This window comes from Bacillus rossius, chromosome 1 (assembly GCF_032445375.1).
Source record: "Bacillus rossius redtenbacheri isolate Brsri chromosome 1, Brsri_v3, whole genome shotgun sequence".
Taxonomy (NCBI): Eukaryota; Metazoa; Arthropoda; class Insecta; order Phasmatodea; family Bacillidae; genus Bacillus; species Bacillus rossius.
This window is the reverse complement of record NC_086330.1, coordinates 136,604,448-136,625,196: the sequence shown is the minus strand read 5'-3', so window position 1 is coordinate 136,625,196 and position 20,749 is coordinate 136,604,448. Positions and strand designations below refer to the sequence as shown.

The window sequence follows — 20,749 nt, the reverse complement described above, 5'->3', positions numbered from 1 at the left end:
ACACACTTGTATAAGGTTAAGTCGTCTGTGTTTAACAGTTTGGTTTTAATTTCCCTGTCTTGCAGACCACCAATAATTCGGTCTTTTATCAGGCTGTCCCTCATTTCCCCAAACTTCCAATTCCGGCTTAGTTTCTTCAGTTCTGTTACATACATATCAATATTTTCCCCTTCCTTCTGGTCCCTGTTGAAAAATACATGCCGTTTCACACTGACATTGGTTCGCGGAACACAATAGTTCTCAAAAGCACTTAAGACTTTGACTGGGTCATTTTTTTCTCCCTCGGTCAGTTCAAATGTATTGTAAAGCTCCAAACCTTATTCACCAATTATTGTCAGTAAAATCACAGTTTGCACCTCCGCCGTTTGCTTCGTGGACCCCGACGCTAGCATATACAATTCATACTGCTACTTGAACCTCCGAAAATTTTCCGCTGCATTTTCCGTAAATCGCAATGGATTAGGCAGTTTCAAATTATAGTAATTAAAAATAAATCTCATATTCTTTGTTCACTACTTCTTTATTTAGATGACACTGGATATTAGATACAATGATATTAAAACACACTTCCTTGTTGGCTTCCATCTTTTTCACTGTCCTTTCTTGCCAACCTTAGCTACACAACTTCCTCCTGGCGATCCATGTATTTCTCTACTACAGTAGAGCACCCCTCAACCGTAATTCCCACAAACAGAACTCCCCATATCCGGAACTAATTTTCCAACCAGCCCGGAGTTTTACGACCCGGCACGTTTTGAAAACAGTACGTATGTAGATCTACATATTTTTTATTGTATGGTTTTATAACTGTGGAAAATATTTACAGTACCAATTTGGCTATACATATAAGTTAATATGTGCAGCATGTAATGGCTTTTTTCTTTGCCTCCCTACCGCAACTCCCCTTACCCGGAATTTTCCCATAACCGGAATAGACCTCCCCCCAATGATTCCGGTTGAGGGGTGCTCTACTGTATTACATCAGTCACTTCAAGACACTTCCCACTCCTCCTCCACCACCTCGTGCGGAAGCACACATGACCATCTTCCGGTCAAGACATACAAAAGATAATAGTTCTAGCACACATTTACCTATCTATTACTAAGGTAGCCATACTAAAATATTAAATTATAAAAATACCTAGCTAAAAATTAATATAATAAATACTCTAAAAATATGTACTTACAACATACTAAATGAAATATCAGTTACGCTAAACCTGAACGTTCTCTGACATTCAGACCATTTTAGGTGTTATCAACTTAACAGTAATTTCCTTTAGGCATATTTAAAAAACGTTAGCCGTTTACAAAAAATAAATTATGAACTAAACATGAAAATTTAATCAACTAAATGGGAAAAAAAAATAAGGACCAAACCACAAGTGCAAAAAATACTAACCTAACAAAATAATTACATTTTAGAACTTATACAAAACTAGGGTTTTCAATATTATAAAATAACCATTTATTATTATTTTTTTTAGTAACCAACTTGATTCAAGCAAAACATATGCAACACAAAAAAAAAAAACTAAATATTTTTATGAGCGAGTTTTAGGCTGCCAATGTTTTAAAGCTTTGCAAGAGATGCATTGCTTCACATTTGATGCAAAGCTTCACTAAAAAGAATAGCAATTTTCCTGGTGAAGTCAAATTAAAATATTAAAGAGATCTTTGATTCATTTGTTTAGTCTAAGCTTCGCATAGGCCTACAAACTAGCATTCCAGAGGTCTTGGGTTCAAATTCCTGCTGGGTTATACTGACTTTGATGTGCTTTGGTCTGGATGTGAATGTGCGCTGTGGCCTCCCGAAATGTTTGCAGGAAAATGTTGGGATGGTACCTTATGATAGGCCGTGGCAGATTTCATTCGCAATGCCCCTGTTCTGTGTTGTGTATTAACATATATAATGACTCGCAGTCATTGATACATTATAACCCCCACCCCCCAAAGTGTGTGTTTTCCAGATAACATTCAGTTGATGTGCATAATTTTTAGCTACCAATATTCAAATAATGTTAGATATTCGTGAATAATTTTATATTCTATTCATCATTACTATTAAATAAGCAAGTGGAACTCATTCACAAACAAAATTAATTATAAAAATGTAACTTATATGAAGCAAAGAAGATGATAATGGAAATTTGTTTATGTTTTCTGCAACATTATACAAACATCCTTTTTATGTGAAACAAGTACTTTATATATGATTATGATTATAAAAAATACATTATTTTTAAATTTATATCTTTTGTATTACCAAAATTCCCCTAACTTTAAATTTTAGTTTTTATTTTCTTACATTTTACTGTTTTTGCATAAGTTTTTCTTGGACACCCATTAAGTTTAAAAAAAAAATGTTACTTTATTTTTTAATTTGATTAAAAAAATATTCTCATATTTGCAAATAATTTTATATTCAATTTTAAATTAAGTTCAAATTAAAAATAAACAGGATTCTCAGAAGCGTAATGATTGGGGACAAGATTGTATGTTTTTATTATAGGCTAATTTCATTTTTTAAAACAGGAGATTTCGGTGTTATTGTTTTAATTTTTTATGAATTCTGTTTATTCATACCTATAGCACATTATTAAAAAAAATATATTTGACTGATATATACTGCACTTTTACAATGGAATGTATGAAAAAATTAATATTTAACTATTCAGAACAATAAAAATAAACTGGCAATTATTTTCTGTGTTTGGGAAATGTACCATCATTATGTAAAACTAAGTTACTTATAACAGTTGCTAGATGAAAAAGTAAACAATTTTTCCAATCTTTTTAATACATACATTTTGTTACAAATCCTGAATTTACTGTATTTAAAGATTAGGTTTTTTTGATTTGAGTTAATTTTTGGTTATAAATGTTGATTAAATTTCATTTCGATTTTATATATTGTATTGACATGCTTTTCATTGTTATTTTGGTTTTATCGCAATTTAATGTATAAACTGGTCCCTAGTAATGGTTACCTGGTAGAAAGGTGAGCTGCTGTTAGGGGGAATGGCTGCCTAGTTGGTTCTACCTTTGTTCAAAGTGAGAATGACAAAGGTTGTGGAGTCCAGTGCGCGATGAAAGCCTGGCTTGTGTTTGCGGTGTCGACAGGAGCATCCCGGTGCATGTACGTGTGTACCTGTGGGAGCTGATCCTGATTGGCCTCGCGGGTGGGGCAGCATCCACCTACAGCGCCATCGTAGCCATATTTGGTTCTGTGAGCGTCACGACCCCCTGTTACTGGAGTTGACCAGCTTTGGTCTGCGTTACGAATTGTGTTAATGGTTGTGAGGCAAGAGTGAGAATGTCAATACTCTCAGTTGTGTTAATATTTAGCAAATGAAATAGCTTTTTGATAAAATCACTATATTCCTCATTGATTGCTTTGTGTAAATTGTATATACATGTATGTTGTATTTTGAAAGCCCTCTACTTAAAACATACCCTTTCTTTATGAGGGTTCCATAAATGAGTGCAATTTGATTGGTATCATGTTTGTTGTGTATGTTATGTATGTGTGTGTGCTGTGAATTTTTGTCTTTTGAATGTTTAAATATGTAGCAGACACAACTGTGATTATGAAAAATATGTTGTCATAGTCTCACTACATAATGTACTCATTTATTTTGTTATTATTTTTTCATTAACGTGAACACTACAGTAAAATCATATCATTTTTCAAGGGGCCAGAGAAATTTTATTATAACTGAGGAAATCATTTAGGAAAAATTATAAAGTTTTGATGGTTTGATAAAATTTGTATGAAGTGATGATATTCAGATAGGTATATCAAACAATTTTTTTTTAAATTTGGATGCATAATTAAACGTTTATTTAATTTTATTCATATGTATTTTTATGGATTGTCTTTACACAAAGTTAAATTCTTATAATCAGAATTTTTTTGTACTTATTTTCTATTATATTTAAAGTAAACTGAATTTTTCTTATTGGACATTGTTTACTGAATTTGTTACTTTACATACTGAATTGATAGTAAAGCAAACTTTTCTTTTTCCAAATGGTGTAGTAGTCCCAATTGATATTCTGGCTAGTGTTTTCAAAATAGCAGTATGTTGAACGCTTTAGGAATCATTTGTAACACAAACATTTTAAAATCAAAAATGTCAAGAAAGGATAGATTTGATTGATGTGATTTTAAATAACATAAAATAAAGATTGATTCAGGAAATGATTTTTCAAACCATACGTTGTAAATAGAGGTAAATTACACTATTAAGCCAAGTTTTAACCTTCATTGATAATAATGACTTTTCATTGACTACAATTTTTTTTCTAACACTTAATGAGTTATACACCATTTCAAACATTCTTTTGGTTGTTACATAACTTATAATTAAGGATAAATTTTTATGGTGTTTGTTATGTTTTATTGTACATTCTGTAGCACACGTTTTCACACTATATGGAAGACATCATGGCCGTGCTCATTGTGTTCCTATATCCGCTTGGCTAGCCATGCAGGCAACCTGAACTAGCCAAATATACCACACTCCTACCACCATATGGGAAATTGAGTTTGCCACATGACTCTTAAGTTTACACAAAACATAAATCTACAATTAGGGAGTACACAATTCAATATAACATAATTTAATTTCTAGGGATGTGCGAATCCTTGATTTTCAGTTCGGTTCGAATCCGATTTGAATCCCTGGCAATATTTGAGATATGAATCCGATTCCGAATATTAAGCACAGAATAATTATAAATAACTGATTAATTTAAAAATAATGTGTGTTCTCTTTTTTCTAACTGTAACTAATGGCAATTATTTATTACACTGAGATTGAAATGTTTATAATTATGTAAACTTAATTAATAATAAACACTTTAAAATATGAAAACCAAAACATATTAGATTCTCCAACTCAATCATAATAAACTGCACACCATAGGGAAATCTCAGTTTTATAAACGTTTCAGCAAATGAAACCATTTTTTCTCCAATAAATAGCCAAGATGTTTTTTTCTTGTAGGTATGTAATTGATTTTAGTTTATAGTTTTCTATACGACTAAATTCGTAATTATAGTTTAAGCTCTCGAAATCTCGAAATTCTTTTAATGTCACTGTGTTAATTATTTAATTTACATATCTTTCTTTGATACATTATATTATAAATACTTACTTACCGTATTTACTCATGTATAGTGCGCCCTCGTGTATAGTGCGCACCACGATTTTTTCAACAAATTCCAAAGAAAAAAAATTTATAATTTTTTTTCCCATAAATAAATTTTACTAAAATTTTGTGGTACCTGTTAAGTAATTACTTATGAAACAAATGATTATTTACATTGATGTGTGGTGATGTGTCAGGAAAATACTTAAATTAAATACTCTTCCACCTGAAAGTGAAATTTTTGTGGCATACTGAACCATCTGAAACTACACGAACGAGCAAGCTAAACTCTGCTGTGTAGACTGAAGATAAAGAAACGCTGTATCGTCACAACTGGTACGAGGGCGGGGGGGAGGGAGGCAGGCAGGAACGGGACTATGACCATGAAGTAACCTTGACATTTGACAGGACTCAAAACCACCACTCCCGTCATGTAGCTTCTATACATAGATATTTCAACTGATAGTTAACATTTTTAGGGACACGCAAAATGAAACGTGCCACGCTAAGTTGCTAAGCTGGTGCGGAGGACTAGATGACTTACAGGTAGCTGCGGGGGACTGGTAACGACAACATGCTCTCTCTCTCTCTCTCTCTCTCTCTCTCGCTGGAAGCGACAAGTGGCAAAGTGGCATTTCTCCACCCGGCACTGTTACTAGCTGCGCTGGCTTTCTGTAGAGGGGGAGGTCTAAAAATAAACAAGAGAGACCATGATGTGCGAGCTTGCACGCGCATGTGTGTGTGTGTGTGTGTGTGTGTGAAAGAGGGGCCTCGTTGCTTGTGTCTATGTGTGGGGCTAGCCAGAAAAAAAAAAAACACACCCTGCAGTTAACGACTACCACTCCTCCCTGCCACACCTTTTTTCCCCCATATATAGCGCGCATCCTTGATTTTTTTTCCCTTTACTTGAGGGGAAAAAGGGTGCGCTATACACGAGTATATACAGTAATAGTAGCCTAATTTTATTTTTCACTGCTAGTATTTTTGAGCCTTATTAAATTAATTTATAACTTTTGTGAATATTCGTAATACTGGTTGAATCCATGTACGTACAACGATTCTGGGTTCGGGCAATTGTGGATTCGAACCGTACCCGAAAATATCGGGTACTCGCACTTCCCTAATAATTTCAATAGTTCGCACAACATATGCTTGCTCTCAAGTCCAAAAATCCAAGAAGGAACCTAAACTCTAATGGCAAATACATTACAAATCAACCTTTCTTTTCTGAACTCTGTTCCTCATAGGGTATCGTCGTTCTTTCCTCCCACTGCTTGACGTGTTATTACACACTGGAAACCCTTTAAAATCACTGTCAGTACCACCGTCCACTTCTGGTTGAACACGTTCTTCAATGTTGACAGCACAATCATCATCTGCGTTGTCAGCACTGGCCACACTATGATCTTCACTGCTTTCTTCCGTACATCTACATTGTACACTACGTCCTTCGCAACTTCCATCTTCCCTTCCCCCCAGTCTGTCTCCTTGGCTTCCTTCCAGAAATCCATCCATAGTCATCGGACATGGGGGAAAACTGCGCAATTGATTGAGATGTCTATGAAAAACATTTCCACTTGCATCTTGAACCTTGTAAGAGAGTGGGCCCATTTTGTAAACAATCACCCCTCTGGCCCATTTCTTATGCACATCGGCATATGCACGGAAACCAACTGCACTCCCTATATCAAAATTTGTGGTGCGGTGAGACTGATGTGTTGATGGCATTTGACGTGCCACCACCTTCAAAGAAACTGATGGCAACAAGCAGGACAGTCTATTACGAATCACTCAGCCAAACAGCAAAGAACTGGGGGACTTACCAGTTGCACAATGTGGAGTGATACGATATGTGAGAATAAATCGAGGTAATGCTTCTGCTAAGGGCGCTTTGGAATATACAAGAGCTTTGACTTTATTCTTGAAGGTCTTCACCATATTTTCGGCTAACCCATTCGTTGCCGGGTGATATGGTGGGGAGAAGACTGACAAAATTGGTCGAACTCTGCTGACGAAAACTGCGTTCCATTGTCCGAAACAAGCTGCTCTGGAATTCCATATGTAGCAAACCACCCACAAAGTTATTTGATGACTTCACTTGAGCTTATGCCAGTCAATTCGCAAATGTCTTGCCATTTAGAGTGACTGTCCACAATCACCAAGAAACTTCTTCCCATAAAAGGACCCGCTATGTCCACATGTACACGTTGCCAAGGCCTGTTAAGCCAACTCCAAGACAAGAGGATTGATTTTTCTGTCATTGCTTTATTTTGGAGACATGCATCACAGTGAGAAACTACCCTTTCCAAGTCTTGGTTCATTTTTGGCCACCACACGTAGGATCGTGCTAATGCCTTCATTTTACAAATGCCGAAATGGCTGTTATGCAATTCTTGTAGCACTCTGTTCCATAGTGCTTGTGGTATGATAACCCTGGGGCCCCAAAGAATACAGCCTTGCTCCAATGCCAGCTCATGTTTCCGTTTGTAGAATGCCTCTAAGTGGTTTTCCACGTCGCTCGGCCATCCATCCCTGACGTACCTTATTACTTTACTTAAAACAATGTCTCGTTCTGATGACAGCCTAATAGCCCTTGCAGTCACTGGCAGAAATTCCTTGACGCCCACATGCAGATACGAAAATTGTTCAGACATTTCCAGACTGCAAAGCGGCAGCCTGGAGAGCCCATCTGCATTCGAGTTATGGTCTCCCTTGACATATTGAACTGTATAATCAAAACCTTGTAATAACACAGCCCAATTTTATAATCTATTTGCAGCTAGTTGAGGAATACCACTATGATCTCCAAGGATGTGAATCAATGGTTGATGGTCTGTTACCAAGAGAAACTCACGCCCATATAAGTATTAGAAAAATTTATTAACATCGAACACAATTCGAAGAGCTTCTCTATCCAGCTGTGAATAATTTTTCTCTGTGGTCGACAATGTATGAGAGCCAAATGCAATGGGTTTCTCTGATACATCATTGAATACATGACTAATGACAGCGCCAACCCCGTATGGTGATGCATCACACGCTAACTTTATAGGCAAGCTTGGGTCATAATGTGTCATCACTCGTGAGGACACCATCAACTTCTTCAAATCTACAAAGGCATCTTGGCAAGTTTGGGACCAATACCATTTACACCCTTTCTGTAGCAACATGTGTAAAGGGCCCAATACAGTGGACAAATTTGGTAGAAATCTGGCATAATAATTTACTAACCCTAACCAGGCCCTCAGCTGTCGAACATTCACGGGCACTGGTGCTTCCACAACAGCCTCAACCTTGTCTGTGCACATGTGCAACCCATCCTGATCAACTTTATGACCCAGGAATTTAACAGATGAGCAAAATAACTTACATTTCCTTTCATTTACCCTGAATCCATGCTCTTGTAGTCGCTGCAGCACCCCATGCAAATGATCCCAATGCTGATCCTTGGAAGTCCCAGTGACCAAGATGTTATCCTGGAAGAAGACGACGCCATCTAATCCTTGCAGAACTTGTTCCATGGTTCTTTGAAATATTGCTGGACACGAGGTTATGCCAAATGGTAGTCTGGCGTACTGGAAGAGCCCTCTATGGGTATTTATAGTACACAATTCTTGTGACGGCTTGTCAAGCTGTAACTGTTGGAAGGCTTGAGAAAGATCAATGATTGAGAATTCTTGACCCCCTCGTAACTTATAAAACAATTTCTCTACCCGTGGCAATGGGTAGTGTTCTGCTAGTAGGTGCCGGTTTACAGTTATTTTTAAATCTGCACAAATTCTGACACTTCCATCGTTCTTCACAACAGGGACAATTGGGGTTGCCCATGAGCTTAACATAACTGGGCGAAGAATGCCAAGCTGCAGGAGCCTGTCCAACTCTGTATCGACTTTAGCTTTAAGAGCAAACGCAAGAGTCCTTGGGGAGTAAAATCCTGGCACAGTATTTGCCTTCATGCACAAGGACACATGTTTCCCCTTAAATGTTCCTAATCCATTATCAAACAGACAAGGGTACTTCTTCTTCAACGTATGCAACACTTCCACATCGTCTGTATCTCTAGGGGAAACACTTACATGATTAACTCCCGGCCGTGGAAGTTGCAACGGCTCGTACCAATCTCGGCCTAACAAGGGGGGACCGCCATTTGGTATCACAAAGAGATCCAGCACCCGGGACTTCTTCTGCCCTTGTACATTAACGAGGGCCTTGATGGTGCCGCATGGACTAATAACATCCCCAGTGTACAACTTGAGGCTAACGCTAGTAGCTTGCAAGGGGTAGGTTGAAAACAGGTGCCTGTATGTTCGTTCCGAGATTGCTGATATTGCGGCACCACTATCGATCTCCATATCTAACTGGACGTCTCCCACATTCACAGACACTACCCACGGCTTTGGCATAGCGTATTGTGTACGTAACACTTGAAACAAGGCAGAGAGATTTCTGTTTCATCTGGAACACTATTAGCACCGCCTGAAGTGTCCTGCAAAACATAATTTTGAAATGCAAATTCACCCTTTTCTTTTCCACTCAAGTTAGGACAAACACTCTTTAAATGAGCAATTTGTTTACAGTTGTTACATCTGTAACCTTTGAACCTACACTGCACTGTTGCATGATTAGTGTTGCCACAACCTTGACACTGGGACTGACCAGAGCCCTGATTTTGGGACTGGCTGTGCCCCCTTTTCAATCGACCCCTTTGGGTGCGTACTTTCACAACGTGAACAGAATCATGCTCATTACGAACGACACACGATTGTGAGAGACCAAGCTTGTCTTGCTCCGATCCCCCAAGAGAAGCATTACCTACCGTGGCTTCGTAGGAAACTGCCAGCGCAACTGCCTTCTCGAAAGTAAGGTCATCTGATTCGAGGTACAATCTGTGCGTAATGTTTTTGTCTTTCAGCCCAACAACAAATTGGTCACGCAGGGCAGCATCCAGGAATGTCCCGAAATTACAAAATCTAGTTAACTTCCGCAACTCCACTACAAACTCAGACACCATCTCTTGTTCCTGTTGGACCCGTCTATGGAAGTTATGCCACTCTGCAATCACTGAAGGCCTCGGGAAAAATGTCTCGTTAACAACATCACTAACTCACTGTAGCTGCGTTCGTGTGGCCTTTTTGGTTCCGACAAATTTCGCAGAACCTCGTAAGTCTCTTTGCCGACTGACGAAATAAGAACTGCCTGTCGTTTTACCTTATCTTCGTCTTTGTTCCCAAGGCCATTGGCAATGAAGAGTTGTTCTAACCTCTCAACATACGAGTCCCATGAATCGTCCTCGGGGACGAATTTCTCCAACTTGAAACCGGACATTTTAAACGGTTTATTGTTTTTTTTTTAATTTTATTTTTTTCAAAAAACAAAAACACCGGTGAAGTATCCCATCCTCGTCGCCAATGTTATGTTTTATTGTACATTCTTTAGCACACGTTTTCACACTATATGTAAGACATCATGGCCGTGCTCATTGTGTTCCTATATCCGCTTGGCTAGCCATGCAGGCAACCTGAACTAGCCAAATATACCACAGTGTTATTTTTAGGTCAATTTTGTTTTTAAAACAGGAGATTTCTGTGTTATTGTTTTTATTTTTATAGATTGTGCATTATCTTTATTCATAAAAACAGAATGTTATTCAACTAACATGAAACTAAAATATTTCTAAAGAATTATTTCACCAAAATAGTCTCATTTTGATAGACACATAATTCAGTAATAAGCATGTTTAGAACAGAATTACTCATAAAGTTTAGTTGGTAAATATTTGTGTGTTTGACAAATGTGCTAACAAAACTAATGTAAAAATATGTTACACATTTTGGTACAAAGTTCATACTAAATGAATTACATTCAAAGAATTACTGTGATAAAAGATTAAATTTTTGTAATTTGGTAAAAAAAAATTAAAATCGCTGATTGAATTTGTATTTTAGGTACATTTTGGGGCTAAATGGTGCTGTATTAACTTGCATTTTGGTGTTACGTGTTGTATTGACATGCTTTGCGGTGTTATTTCGGTTTTATTGCAATTCACCATATAAACTAATATAATCTTGCCCCAACTCATAAGAGGTCTTCGCTTTCGTGTCTCTCAGCGGAGATTGAGAATGACGGTGGGTGGTTGGTTTGGTGAGTCAGGTCACTCGCCAAACACAAAGGTGATTTGATTTTGATTACCGGCGGGCTCTAATCCGAATGTTTTGCAAGTGCGAAACGTGGTGGGCTTTGTCTTCTCTGGCTGCTCCTTATTTCACCACACATTTGTTGTAGTGTCACAATTTGCTCACTAGATATATACTAAACGTTAATTTTTAGATGTAAAAGGAGACACAAGTGATATTTACAAACAGTTGTTTGAATTTTTACCGCTATAGGTAAGTTAAAATTTAGTAAATAGCTATTCAGAATATTTGAGACAAAACAGAAAATGCAAAACTGTCATGATAAATTGACAAGAATAACCCTTGAATAAAAGTATTTACATGAAAATTAAATAACTGACACTGCATGTTAGATGAAGCCTTAAACAGGGACATGTTGTATGATGCCAAGTATTAACTATATAATAAATTAAATCTAAACAAAAATAAAAACCAGTGTTCCATTTCTTGTAAAAAAAATAATATCATTTGTCTTATAATATTTGTGTCAGTGTATTAATTTTATTTTCTTTTAGACTTTTAGTACAGCTGTGATAGTCTAGTGCCATGGAAAATAGTGTTTGTGATATTTACTTAATTATATTACAGCTGCTGTATTTGTCTGTTCATTTTTCTGTGTGGTATTGTATTGGGTGTTTATGAAATTAGGTAATCTGGTAGAGCCTACTTAAAGGTTTACTCACCAATCATGGCTTACATTATGTAGTTAAATTCAAGTACATATTACCAATTCATACTTGATGCAGGGTGTCCACATCTGGAAAATCAGGGGTTAGTCAGAAAAGGTGTAATTGATTACGGAATTTATTTGAAATCCTGGAAAGGTATGGAAATTTCCCAGCAAAATTACTTTTGAGTGGAAAATGTCGTGCTTTGGTCTGCCATTACCCAGACTGTCAAAGCATTTTTTTTAGATGGTTTTTTAGTGCATTATTAAATTGTGCAAGCAAGGTTCTGTTTTAACAATTCCAGCTATGGGGATGGTGGATGCTCATTTTTTTCTTTATTTCTTTTAAAATATTGAAAAATAACTAAATTATTAAAAAGTATGTAATTATTCAAGTAAATTGGAAATTCAGCTCATGGAAAGTCTGGTAAATTTTATTAAAATTTTGTGTGAGTACCTTGTATGAAAGATGGCAGCATGTCAAACATTTGTTTTTCTTAGTGTTTCATTTTTTTTATCATTGATTTTATGTAATTATTTATGTTTATCAGAATTGAGAGATTAACATTTTTAATATTTATTTAATGGCTGATGATAGTAAATAAAGATTGATGATAAATTTGTTATATTAATTTATTACTAGCTGATTAGATTTCAGTCAGGTTCATTGCATAGTGTACTCATTAACTCAGCGGCATATTCTATTGTATTTTAAATAAAAATGTTGTGTTATTAGTTTAGTGTCCAGTTTATTACCTTACCTTTGATTAGCATAAAATATATGTTTTCTTATTATAATAACCTACTTACTACTTCAAGACATTGGTTGAATTTGGAAAAAATGGAAAATATACATTATGTCTTTGTGTATGCTCAGTTTCTTACTATTCCCTTAAGTAGATTGGGTGGTGTAGTTCTTTCGTTAGACATAAAACTATAAACACCCCATTTTCACAACCTTAGGGTGTAATTTTGTAAAATGGTGACAAGGAGTTGGTATGTTTTAAATATATTATCCATACTCAATAGCTATGAGTATATAAATTTTTTCTTGATTAGTTTGGGAAAGATTTTTTTTTTCTTTCTATAAAACCAAATTTACTTTTGTATGTTTAGTTTTTATACCAGATATCTTACCTTCAGCTTGATTATCTTGGGAGGTATTTTTTTCTTATAAAAACTAATCACCTCCTTGTTACCCTCGTAAAGTTCTAATTTTGAAAAATGGAAGACACATAATTTATGTTATTAGTGTTCTGTTTCTTACCACTCTTATACTTTACTGAATTTGTTATTAATTTTTTCTGGTCCCTTAAAAAGCACAGAAAAGGGGTTAAAATTGTGTACTTTCAAAAGATTTTTTTTTCTAAATGAAAATTAGTCTTTATGGTGTTTAAGGAATTCTCATGTACAAATTGTTTCTCTGTATTTTCAATGATTATCTTACATAAATTACATTTGGGTCTGTGAAAGTTTCGTACTAATACATAAAATTTGTGTTGGTTATAGGTTGAGAAAAGCAGGCCATTTAGTTGTAAATGTGGAGTGTTCTACCTAAATGGACAGTTTTTGACTCCTAAACATGCCATTAAAGTATTTTACAGAGATCAGCCAGTATTATTATGGCTTGTTATTTTGCAATTCTACTGATTATTGTTTTTCTTCTGTAAATACAAGTAAAATGATTTCCTCTTTGAAGAGCTGGATTTCTTCGGTGGTTAAATATAGTAGTATATGCACAATTTTAACAATATGTTTGTGATAAACTTGCCCCAGGTCATAAACAGGATTGAATGATGGTTAAATCACTATTGAAATGGTTTGGAAGTACGATTGGTAACCGTACCAATCAAAAATGTTTGTACGTAGGGGAGGTAGGGGGAATGGTGCCACCTTAAGGCATTTTCTAATTTTTTAACATTGTACATACTTGTAATCAACATTTAATTATTTCGTTAAACAGCATCTTCATTTGCCCATCCATTTCCAGTTCAATTATCAGTTTTATTGGTAAAACATTCGATGTGTTAGCATATTTGTTTAAGATAGTTTTAACAGAACACGTAATGCAGTTGCAGTTTTTTTCAATTAAAGTCATTCAATTTTAGGCTAAAGTTGCATATACAATAATGTATTCTACTCAAAATACTTGACATTAGGCTACACATAGATTCTCAATAATAATAAAATCCCAGTATTTAAACACATAATTACACTCTTTTCTTTATAAAAACAAATTCAAAATTTTAGTTTTTGGTCTAAGTGTTAAAAGGAACTGAGTTAGGTTGTCAAAAATCTGATTACCTACATTCATCATATTTGCCCTTTAAACATTTTAGGCCTAGTTTCATCGTAACAAAGAGTAGTTAGGCCTACCTGACATCACTTTGACATAGCAAAAATGTTTGTTTCAAATAATTAACTTACGATTTCATAGAATGATCACATTTGTAACCATCTGGGGAGTCCCAACCGCTGCATTCAGAATGCGACCAACCAGAACATTTGACACATATATACCAGAGTTCATTGTTCATAACAAACTCCCCGCACACAAGACAGTTGTTATCAAATGGGTCAATATCATCTAGAGAATTGTCATCACACAATTCATCTTCATTTAGTCCTTCACTTTCACTTTCAGAATATTCGATGGAAATGTTTCTTCTACGTCTAGGCCTACCCATCTTCTTTGTAGGCGCAGACATGCCCTACCGAAATTTCCTTTTTCTTTCTTGAGAGGACATTTACTTTCCTTTCCTGAAAGCCTGCATTTTTTCTCATTGTTTCGCAATTTTTTATATCTTGCTTCTGTTAAGATGGATTTCATTGGAGTAGAGGTTAGAATTATTGAGTGCTGTTTATTTTTTTGTGATTGAATCGAACTACGCGACTTGGCAGATTGGCAAGTTGGAAGGGGAGAAATGTCTGCAATATGGACCACTGAACTGGAGGTTCCTGCAACTTGAATTTCACAGTTTGAGTCTGTGGCAGAATAAGTTTGAGGAACATCATTTTGAGATTCTTGTAGGTGTTTTGACTGTTCCTCTGGTGCTTCGCCAACATTGACATCTTCATCGTGAATGATACAGGTTGGTTGTTGGGACAAAAAGGCTGCAGGTGTGAAGTCTTCCTCGCTAAATTTGTTTGAGTCAAGTGGATATATTCCAGTGCTAGCGAATCCAGAGACTGCCTTTTCAATTGTGGTGACTCTCATGTATGCTTTGTTGAAGATACTTGCTAGTTCATATGGTGTTATTCTTTCGTATGGGTGGTTTTTCATATATATATCACATTCGCTGCAAGCGGTGTGATGAATGTGGGGGTATCGAAACAATGACTATACCGTTCAATTTCCAAAATTCAAATACTTGGCTATTGTGGTTGTCAAGTATTAATAAAACTGGATTCTCTTTCGTTGGCTTGACGTTCTTTGCAAAATGTTGGAGCCAAATTAAAAATAATTCCTCGTTTATCCAACCGTTCTTGGAACAATGGTATATTGCTCCTTCGGGGCCACCTTTCTCAAGCAAGCAACTCATCCTTTTCCTGGGATAGATGAACATGGGCGGAACATAGTGTCCTGATGCACTCATTGCACAACAAACTGTTACTGTTTTCCCCCTTTCCCAGCTTGTTACAGCTCCTACCTGTTTTTGTCCTTTGGGCCAAGAATCTTAACTGGCTTTTGGACAGTCGAAATTCCAGTTTCATCCATATTATAAATATGAGTTTGAACTAAATTTGTGCTTGTCCATAACATTCTCTACATTCGAATAGAACAGTTCGACTTCTTCTCGATTAAATGCAGTAACCCTGTTTAAACTGGTTGCCTCGGGCTTCCGCAAGCTAATTCCATGATTTCTTTTCAGGAACCCCTTTAACCAATCTACACCAGCAAGTCTTTCTGTTTTGTTGAAGTTGTTGGGAATATTCTTTCTTTCAGCAATTTCGAAAGCTAATCGCTGTAGTTCTATCCGTGTAAGGCCAAAGAACATATTGGCAAGAAGTAAAACATGCTCATTGATTTCCTTCTCTTGGGCTTCTATAAAAAGTGGTTTTCTACCCAGGCGAGCTTCATTCAGATTGCTTGATGACAGTCGATCTCTCAGAGTTGTACTCGGGATACTGAATTCTCTCGACACACTTTTAACACTGCGGCCATCCCTGATAGCACTTACTGCTGCCTCTAATTGTTGCTTGGTCCACTTTGCTTTATCACTTGTTCGTTTGCGAGACTGTGCCATCTAAAAAAAAATTAGGACTGATCGCACTATTAGGAAGCATTTTTTGGTCAAGAAAGTCTTCTACCTAAGTAGGTCTAGGCCCACCTAGAAGCACAAAAAAAAAATAATATATCTTATTCAAAATTATTAATAATATTAGGGTTTAGAAAGCCAACTGTGGATAAATATTATCGAAAAACAAGGGGATAATGGATAGAGGCAGGATGCTGAATGCCAACCAGAAACAATATACCCAAGTCTCGTATGTTGTTCCAACAATGGCATAGGTAAATACTTCGGCCCAATGTCAAAATTCGTCTTGGCCAGCATTGACTATACTTTTTGTTTTGATTACAGTTTATTTCCTACAAAATGCAAAGAAACTTTTTGTTGTCAATTAAACATTGGCTAACTGTTGGCACTATGACAGTTTTACATACATTTCGAAAAAGGATCCATATAAAATGTACAACATTCACTGTATTATAGTAAATTACCCTTTTATAATCAATTTTATTAATGAAAAGTGCACACCCACATGCATATAAAATCTTACTTTAGATATTTGAACAAAAATGCTGTAATGATATTTTATTGAACAAATATCTATCATTTAATCATTTAAAAAATAAGTCCGCTTTTATCAAACTAAAAATATTTATGACTCGTTCTTATATTCAATAATTACCATATCCATTAAAAATTGTGTAATCTTGTGAATATTATAAATACCTTCTTTTAATGCAAAATTAAAATATATTTGCAAATAAAATTTGTTTATTGAGGCAATACCGCCACCCTGCTGTCACGGTATTGCCCCTTGAACGGTTAGCACGCAGTTTTCCTCCTACTCACTAAACAAAACATTTAACATGGCAAACAGTAAATTCAAAAATTGGCTAAAGAAATTGACTTTTTAAATATGTATAGGATGTCAAAATTAAACAACACTGAATAACACTTACCGCGTAATTATATAGTGTCGAATATTAGATGAATTATGCGCTATAATACATTTGTCGCCCTCACAAACGAAGCGTTACGCGCAGATCCACCTTGACAGTTCTCAAGTGTTTCACTTGGGTGTCCAGAGATGGCACTGCAGTCGGGGAGCGGCCAACGCGTACAATACGGAATTTCAATGGGGTGGCTTTATTACCTCCTGTGGCGCCATTCCCCTTACTTCCCCTACATGTTAATTTTCTGTGATTTGTACATATATATATATATGTTTTGAAAAGAAAGAATATAAATTACATAATAAAAATTTTACTATATTGAACATTTAGACTTATAAAATATTAAGAAATTAATTTTCTGTACAAATGTTTTTAGTAACTTCATTTTATCCTACAGTAAAACCCAGTGTTTATTACAACCACTTCTCTATTATAACCCTTTTTCGAGAAATCTTGAGAAATTTGTGTTAAATGTTCTGAAAGTTCAACAGAATCAGCCAAAAATATGTTTGGAAGCATGTTGCGATGTGTTTTTTTCTTGGCAAGCCGCCTCCTCCTGGTTGATCCTCTTCATCCTCCAACCAAGGATAGTGGTTCCTGGCACCCAGCAGCTAACCATTGTGATACTGCTTCATAACCTCTCTGTTTGCTTCTATTGTTACGTGGATTTTTTTTGTTTTGATTATTGTTTTTGATGAATTACTACACATTTTTTTGCTCCAGTTTGGTAATGTTTTTGGTTTTATTTGGTAAATGATTGTGGGCGTCCCATGCATTTTTCGTTTGACTACAATAGCGTTGCACTTCAGACTTGATTTTGTTAACAAGTGTTGTCAACCCACACATATTTTAAAAATAATAATTATAATAATAGTAATAATATACAAACTTACTATTTTTGTAAAATGGGTATAAATAGGGCTGTGCGTGATCCCGATATTTGGGAAAAGTTTCAGAAACTTATATATATTGTTTCCATCTGACGGACAAATAAATTCCCAGCATTTTCAGGATTTTTTTTTAGCATTTTTCATATGGATTTTTTTTAGGATTTTTCATGTGGTTGGCCTGGGGCATTAAAATTGCATTATCGGCTTATTTAATTTTACTGAGAAGAGAGTTAAAAATATATTCGTACTGCCAGCAAACTGATTAAGGCTTTATTCAAGTCTGTAAAACAGCACACAACATTGTGGCTGCACAGTGGTTAGTTTAATTCAAAACGTGGCGAAGGAAACTTGTATAGATCAGGTATGAAACATTCTGCAATAAACATAAACCATAAGAACTGTTATTCTGATGTTTTATGGCATGTTTTTCAAGTAGATATATGCAGCAACCTTCTGTATGCATGCCCTCCCCTACCTCTCTAGCGTTCTAACTGCAGCCGGCAATGTTTATCTTGACACTTGAATAGACAAGTGCAATGGCTCTTAAATGCTATTCGTAATCAGACACTTTCAAGAAATCTTGAACGTTTGTAAGTGACATGTTAACACCTGGAGCTCTGCATGTTGTCCACTTTGACATTCCCCATCTTAACCGCTTGAACGAGCGATAACAAAGCAATGTCTTGGCACTTAACGTTCTTGACCTCTCTGGCGTGCTATATAGTTATGGCCCATGTCTTATAAATCACCATTTTAATGAAAAATGTTTTTATTTTCCTTACGAAATCTGTGTCAAATGGACTTACTCATTAAAAGATACAATGACACCCCTTATCATGTTGTGTTTAAGCTTGTTTTGGTGTTGGTAGGTGGTCCATTGTGCTTTTATTTTTTTTAATTCTGCTATAAAAAGAAATTTATATTTATTTCTGAAAACTTTTCAATTTAGTGCTAGAGATAACTGAACACGTCTTCGTGCGAAAAATTTAATATTTTCACATATTGGGGTCAAGGTTGGGTCAAACGGTCAAGAATTCCTCTATTTCGACCCTATTCTTGGTATCTATGAGGAGTCATAACAACAGGGTTTTACTTTATACTGAATCTCATTAATAATAAGTTAAAGGAATATTAGAAGTTTTCTACTGTATGAAGTTACTCATAACTGTATAATTTAACAAACAAGTTTGTATATATTTTAGTAGCATGTGATTTGTTGACAAAACCAACTGTACTTTCTGTAGTATATAATATTAAAATACCTCGGATGAAAACTGGGTTTTTATAGAATATAAGTTTGAAAAATGTATTTGCATATTTCTTGGATTTATGAGAATGAACCTTTCAGTTTTTATACTTTCCAACCCAAATATTGACCAGTAATTATCACAGCATGTATTTGGCACAATTTTGAATTGGATACAATTGGCTGGGATGCAGTAGATTTAAGTTAAAACTGGCTCAATCCTAGTACTTTTATTTGGTGAGTATTAATTATTATGATGTTAGCTAGTTAATTATAGATATGTGATATCAACTTTCCGTGATGAATTTGTAGATTATAAAAATGTAAATAAAGAAAATATTTGTTATATTAATTTTTTTAACTATTGGAAGTTTATGCTATGTTGTAAATTTCATTGCGATTTAATGGTTTTTTATGTTATTTTTGTAATCTAGAGGTGTGGTGGATAACTTTTTTGTTGCCATAATAGTTTTTTGATTAACAGGGATGATTTATATAAAATAAATTGTGTCCTAAACATTGTTGTTTAAATAATTAACCTAGTATAGAACAACTACACCAAATTTTTATATCAGTGCACACATAAGTTATCAAATTATTATTATTTTTTAATATCTCAAACTTAGTAACACCATCATAAATATTGGAAACTTTTTGCTATACTATTGTCTGTAAGTGCGTTATGCTGTTACACTTTTTGGCTAACCATTGATTTGTTTTAATGTGGTCCATGGGAGTGTGTGACCAATCTATCACAGTAAAGTGGTTACTAGCAGAAAAAAAATTTCTTTGAATTTTAAATTAAAATACTTTTCTTGTAAATACATGTTGAGTGATTAGTTATAATGAGCTTAAAACTTTCACAGGTTTGAACTGAAAGGAAAGATAGATCAATAAATAATTTTATGTAATTTTTTTATACCTTGGATGTGATTATTTTAGGTTCACAGAAAAAATTTGAACCAGTCATTTGTTTGTTGGTGTCGTGATTTGAGTGATTTTTTTTTTTTTTTTTTTACATAAAAGTCTCCCTAAATAATTTTTGTTCATATTTTTAATATTAGTAAATTTTTTTATTGTGAAATGATAGCAAGTTTTAATTTTAAGGATTGTCTCTTGGCCTATATGATAGCTGTTACAGAAATAATTTAATTTTTCTTTTTAAGTTGTAGTGTGATTCATAAATTTAGGATGTTTTTTAGATTGAAACAAATATTTTTTTTGGATTTATTGGAGTTGTTTATTCAAAATTGTGTTTTTCATCTGGTATGATGCGATAATATAAGTACTTAATTTAATGGCCCTATGATGTTACACCATATGAGTGCACATTACTAACCCACACAATATTATAGTTACTATTTTCCATTTCAGTTTAAAATCTAGTTTGTTTTTCTTTTGCATTGTCTTTAATCTATTATGTTTACATCA

The 20,749-nt window shown here is 35.0% G+C and overlaps 1 protein-coding gene across 1 annotated transcript in view; it reads left to right on the top strand.

Moving 5' to 3' along the window:
- LOC134546192 (uncharacterized) overlaps positions 1-18,470 on the top strand; it is a 91,816-nt gene extending 73,346 nt beyond the window's left edge. Inside the window, exon 8 of the mRNA XM_063388785.1 lies at positions 3,124-18,470. Within this exon, the coding sequence (XP_063244855.1) occupies positions 3,124-3,262 (139 nt within the window). The 3' untranslated portion in view covers positions 3,263-18,470. The remainder of the gene's footprint in view (positions 1-3,123) is intronic.
- The last annotated feature ends 2,279 nt before the right edge of the window (positions 18,471-20,749 follow it).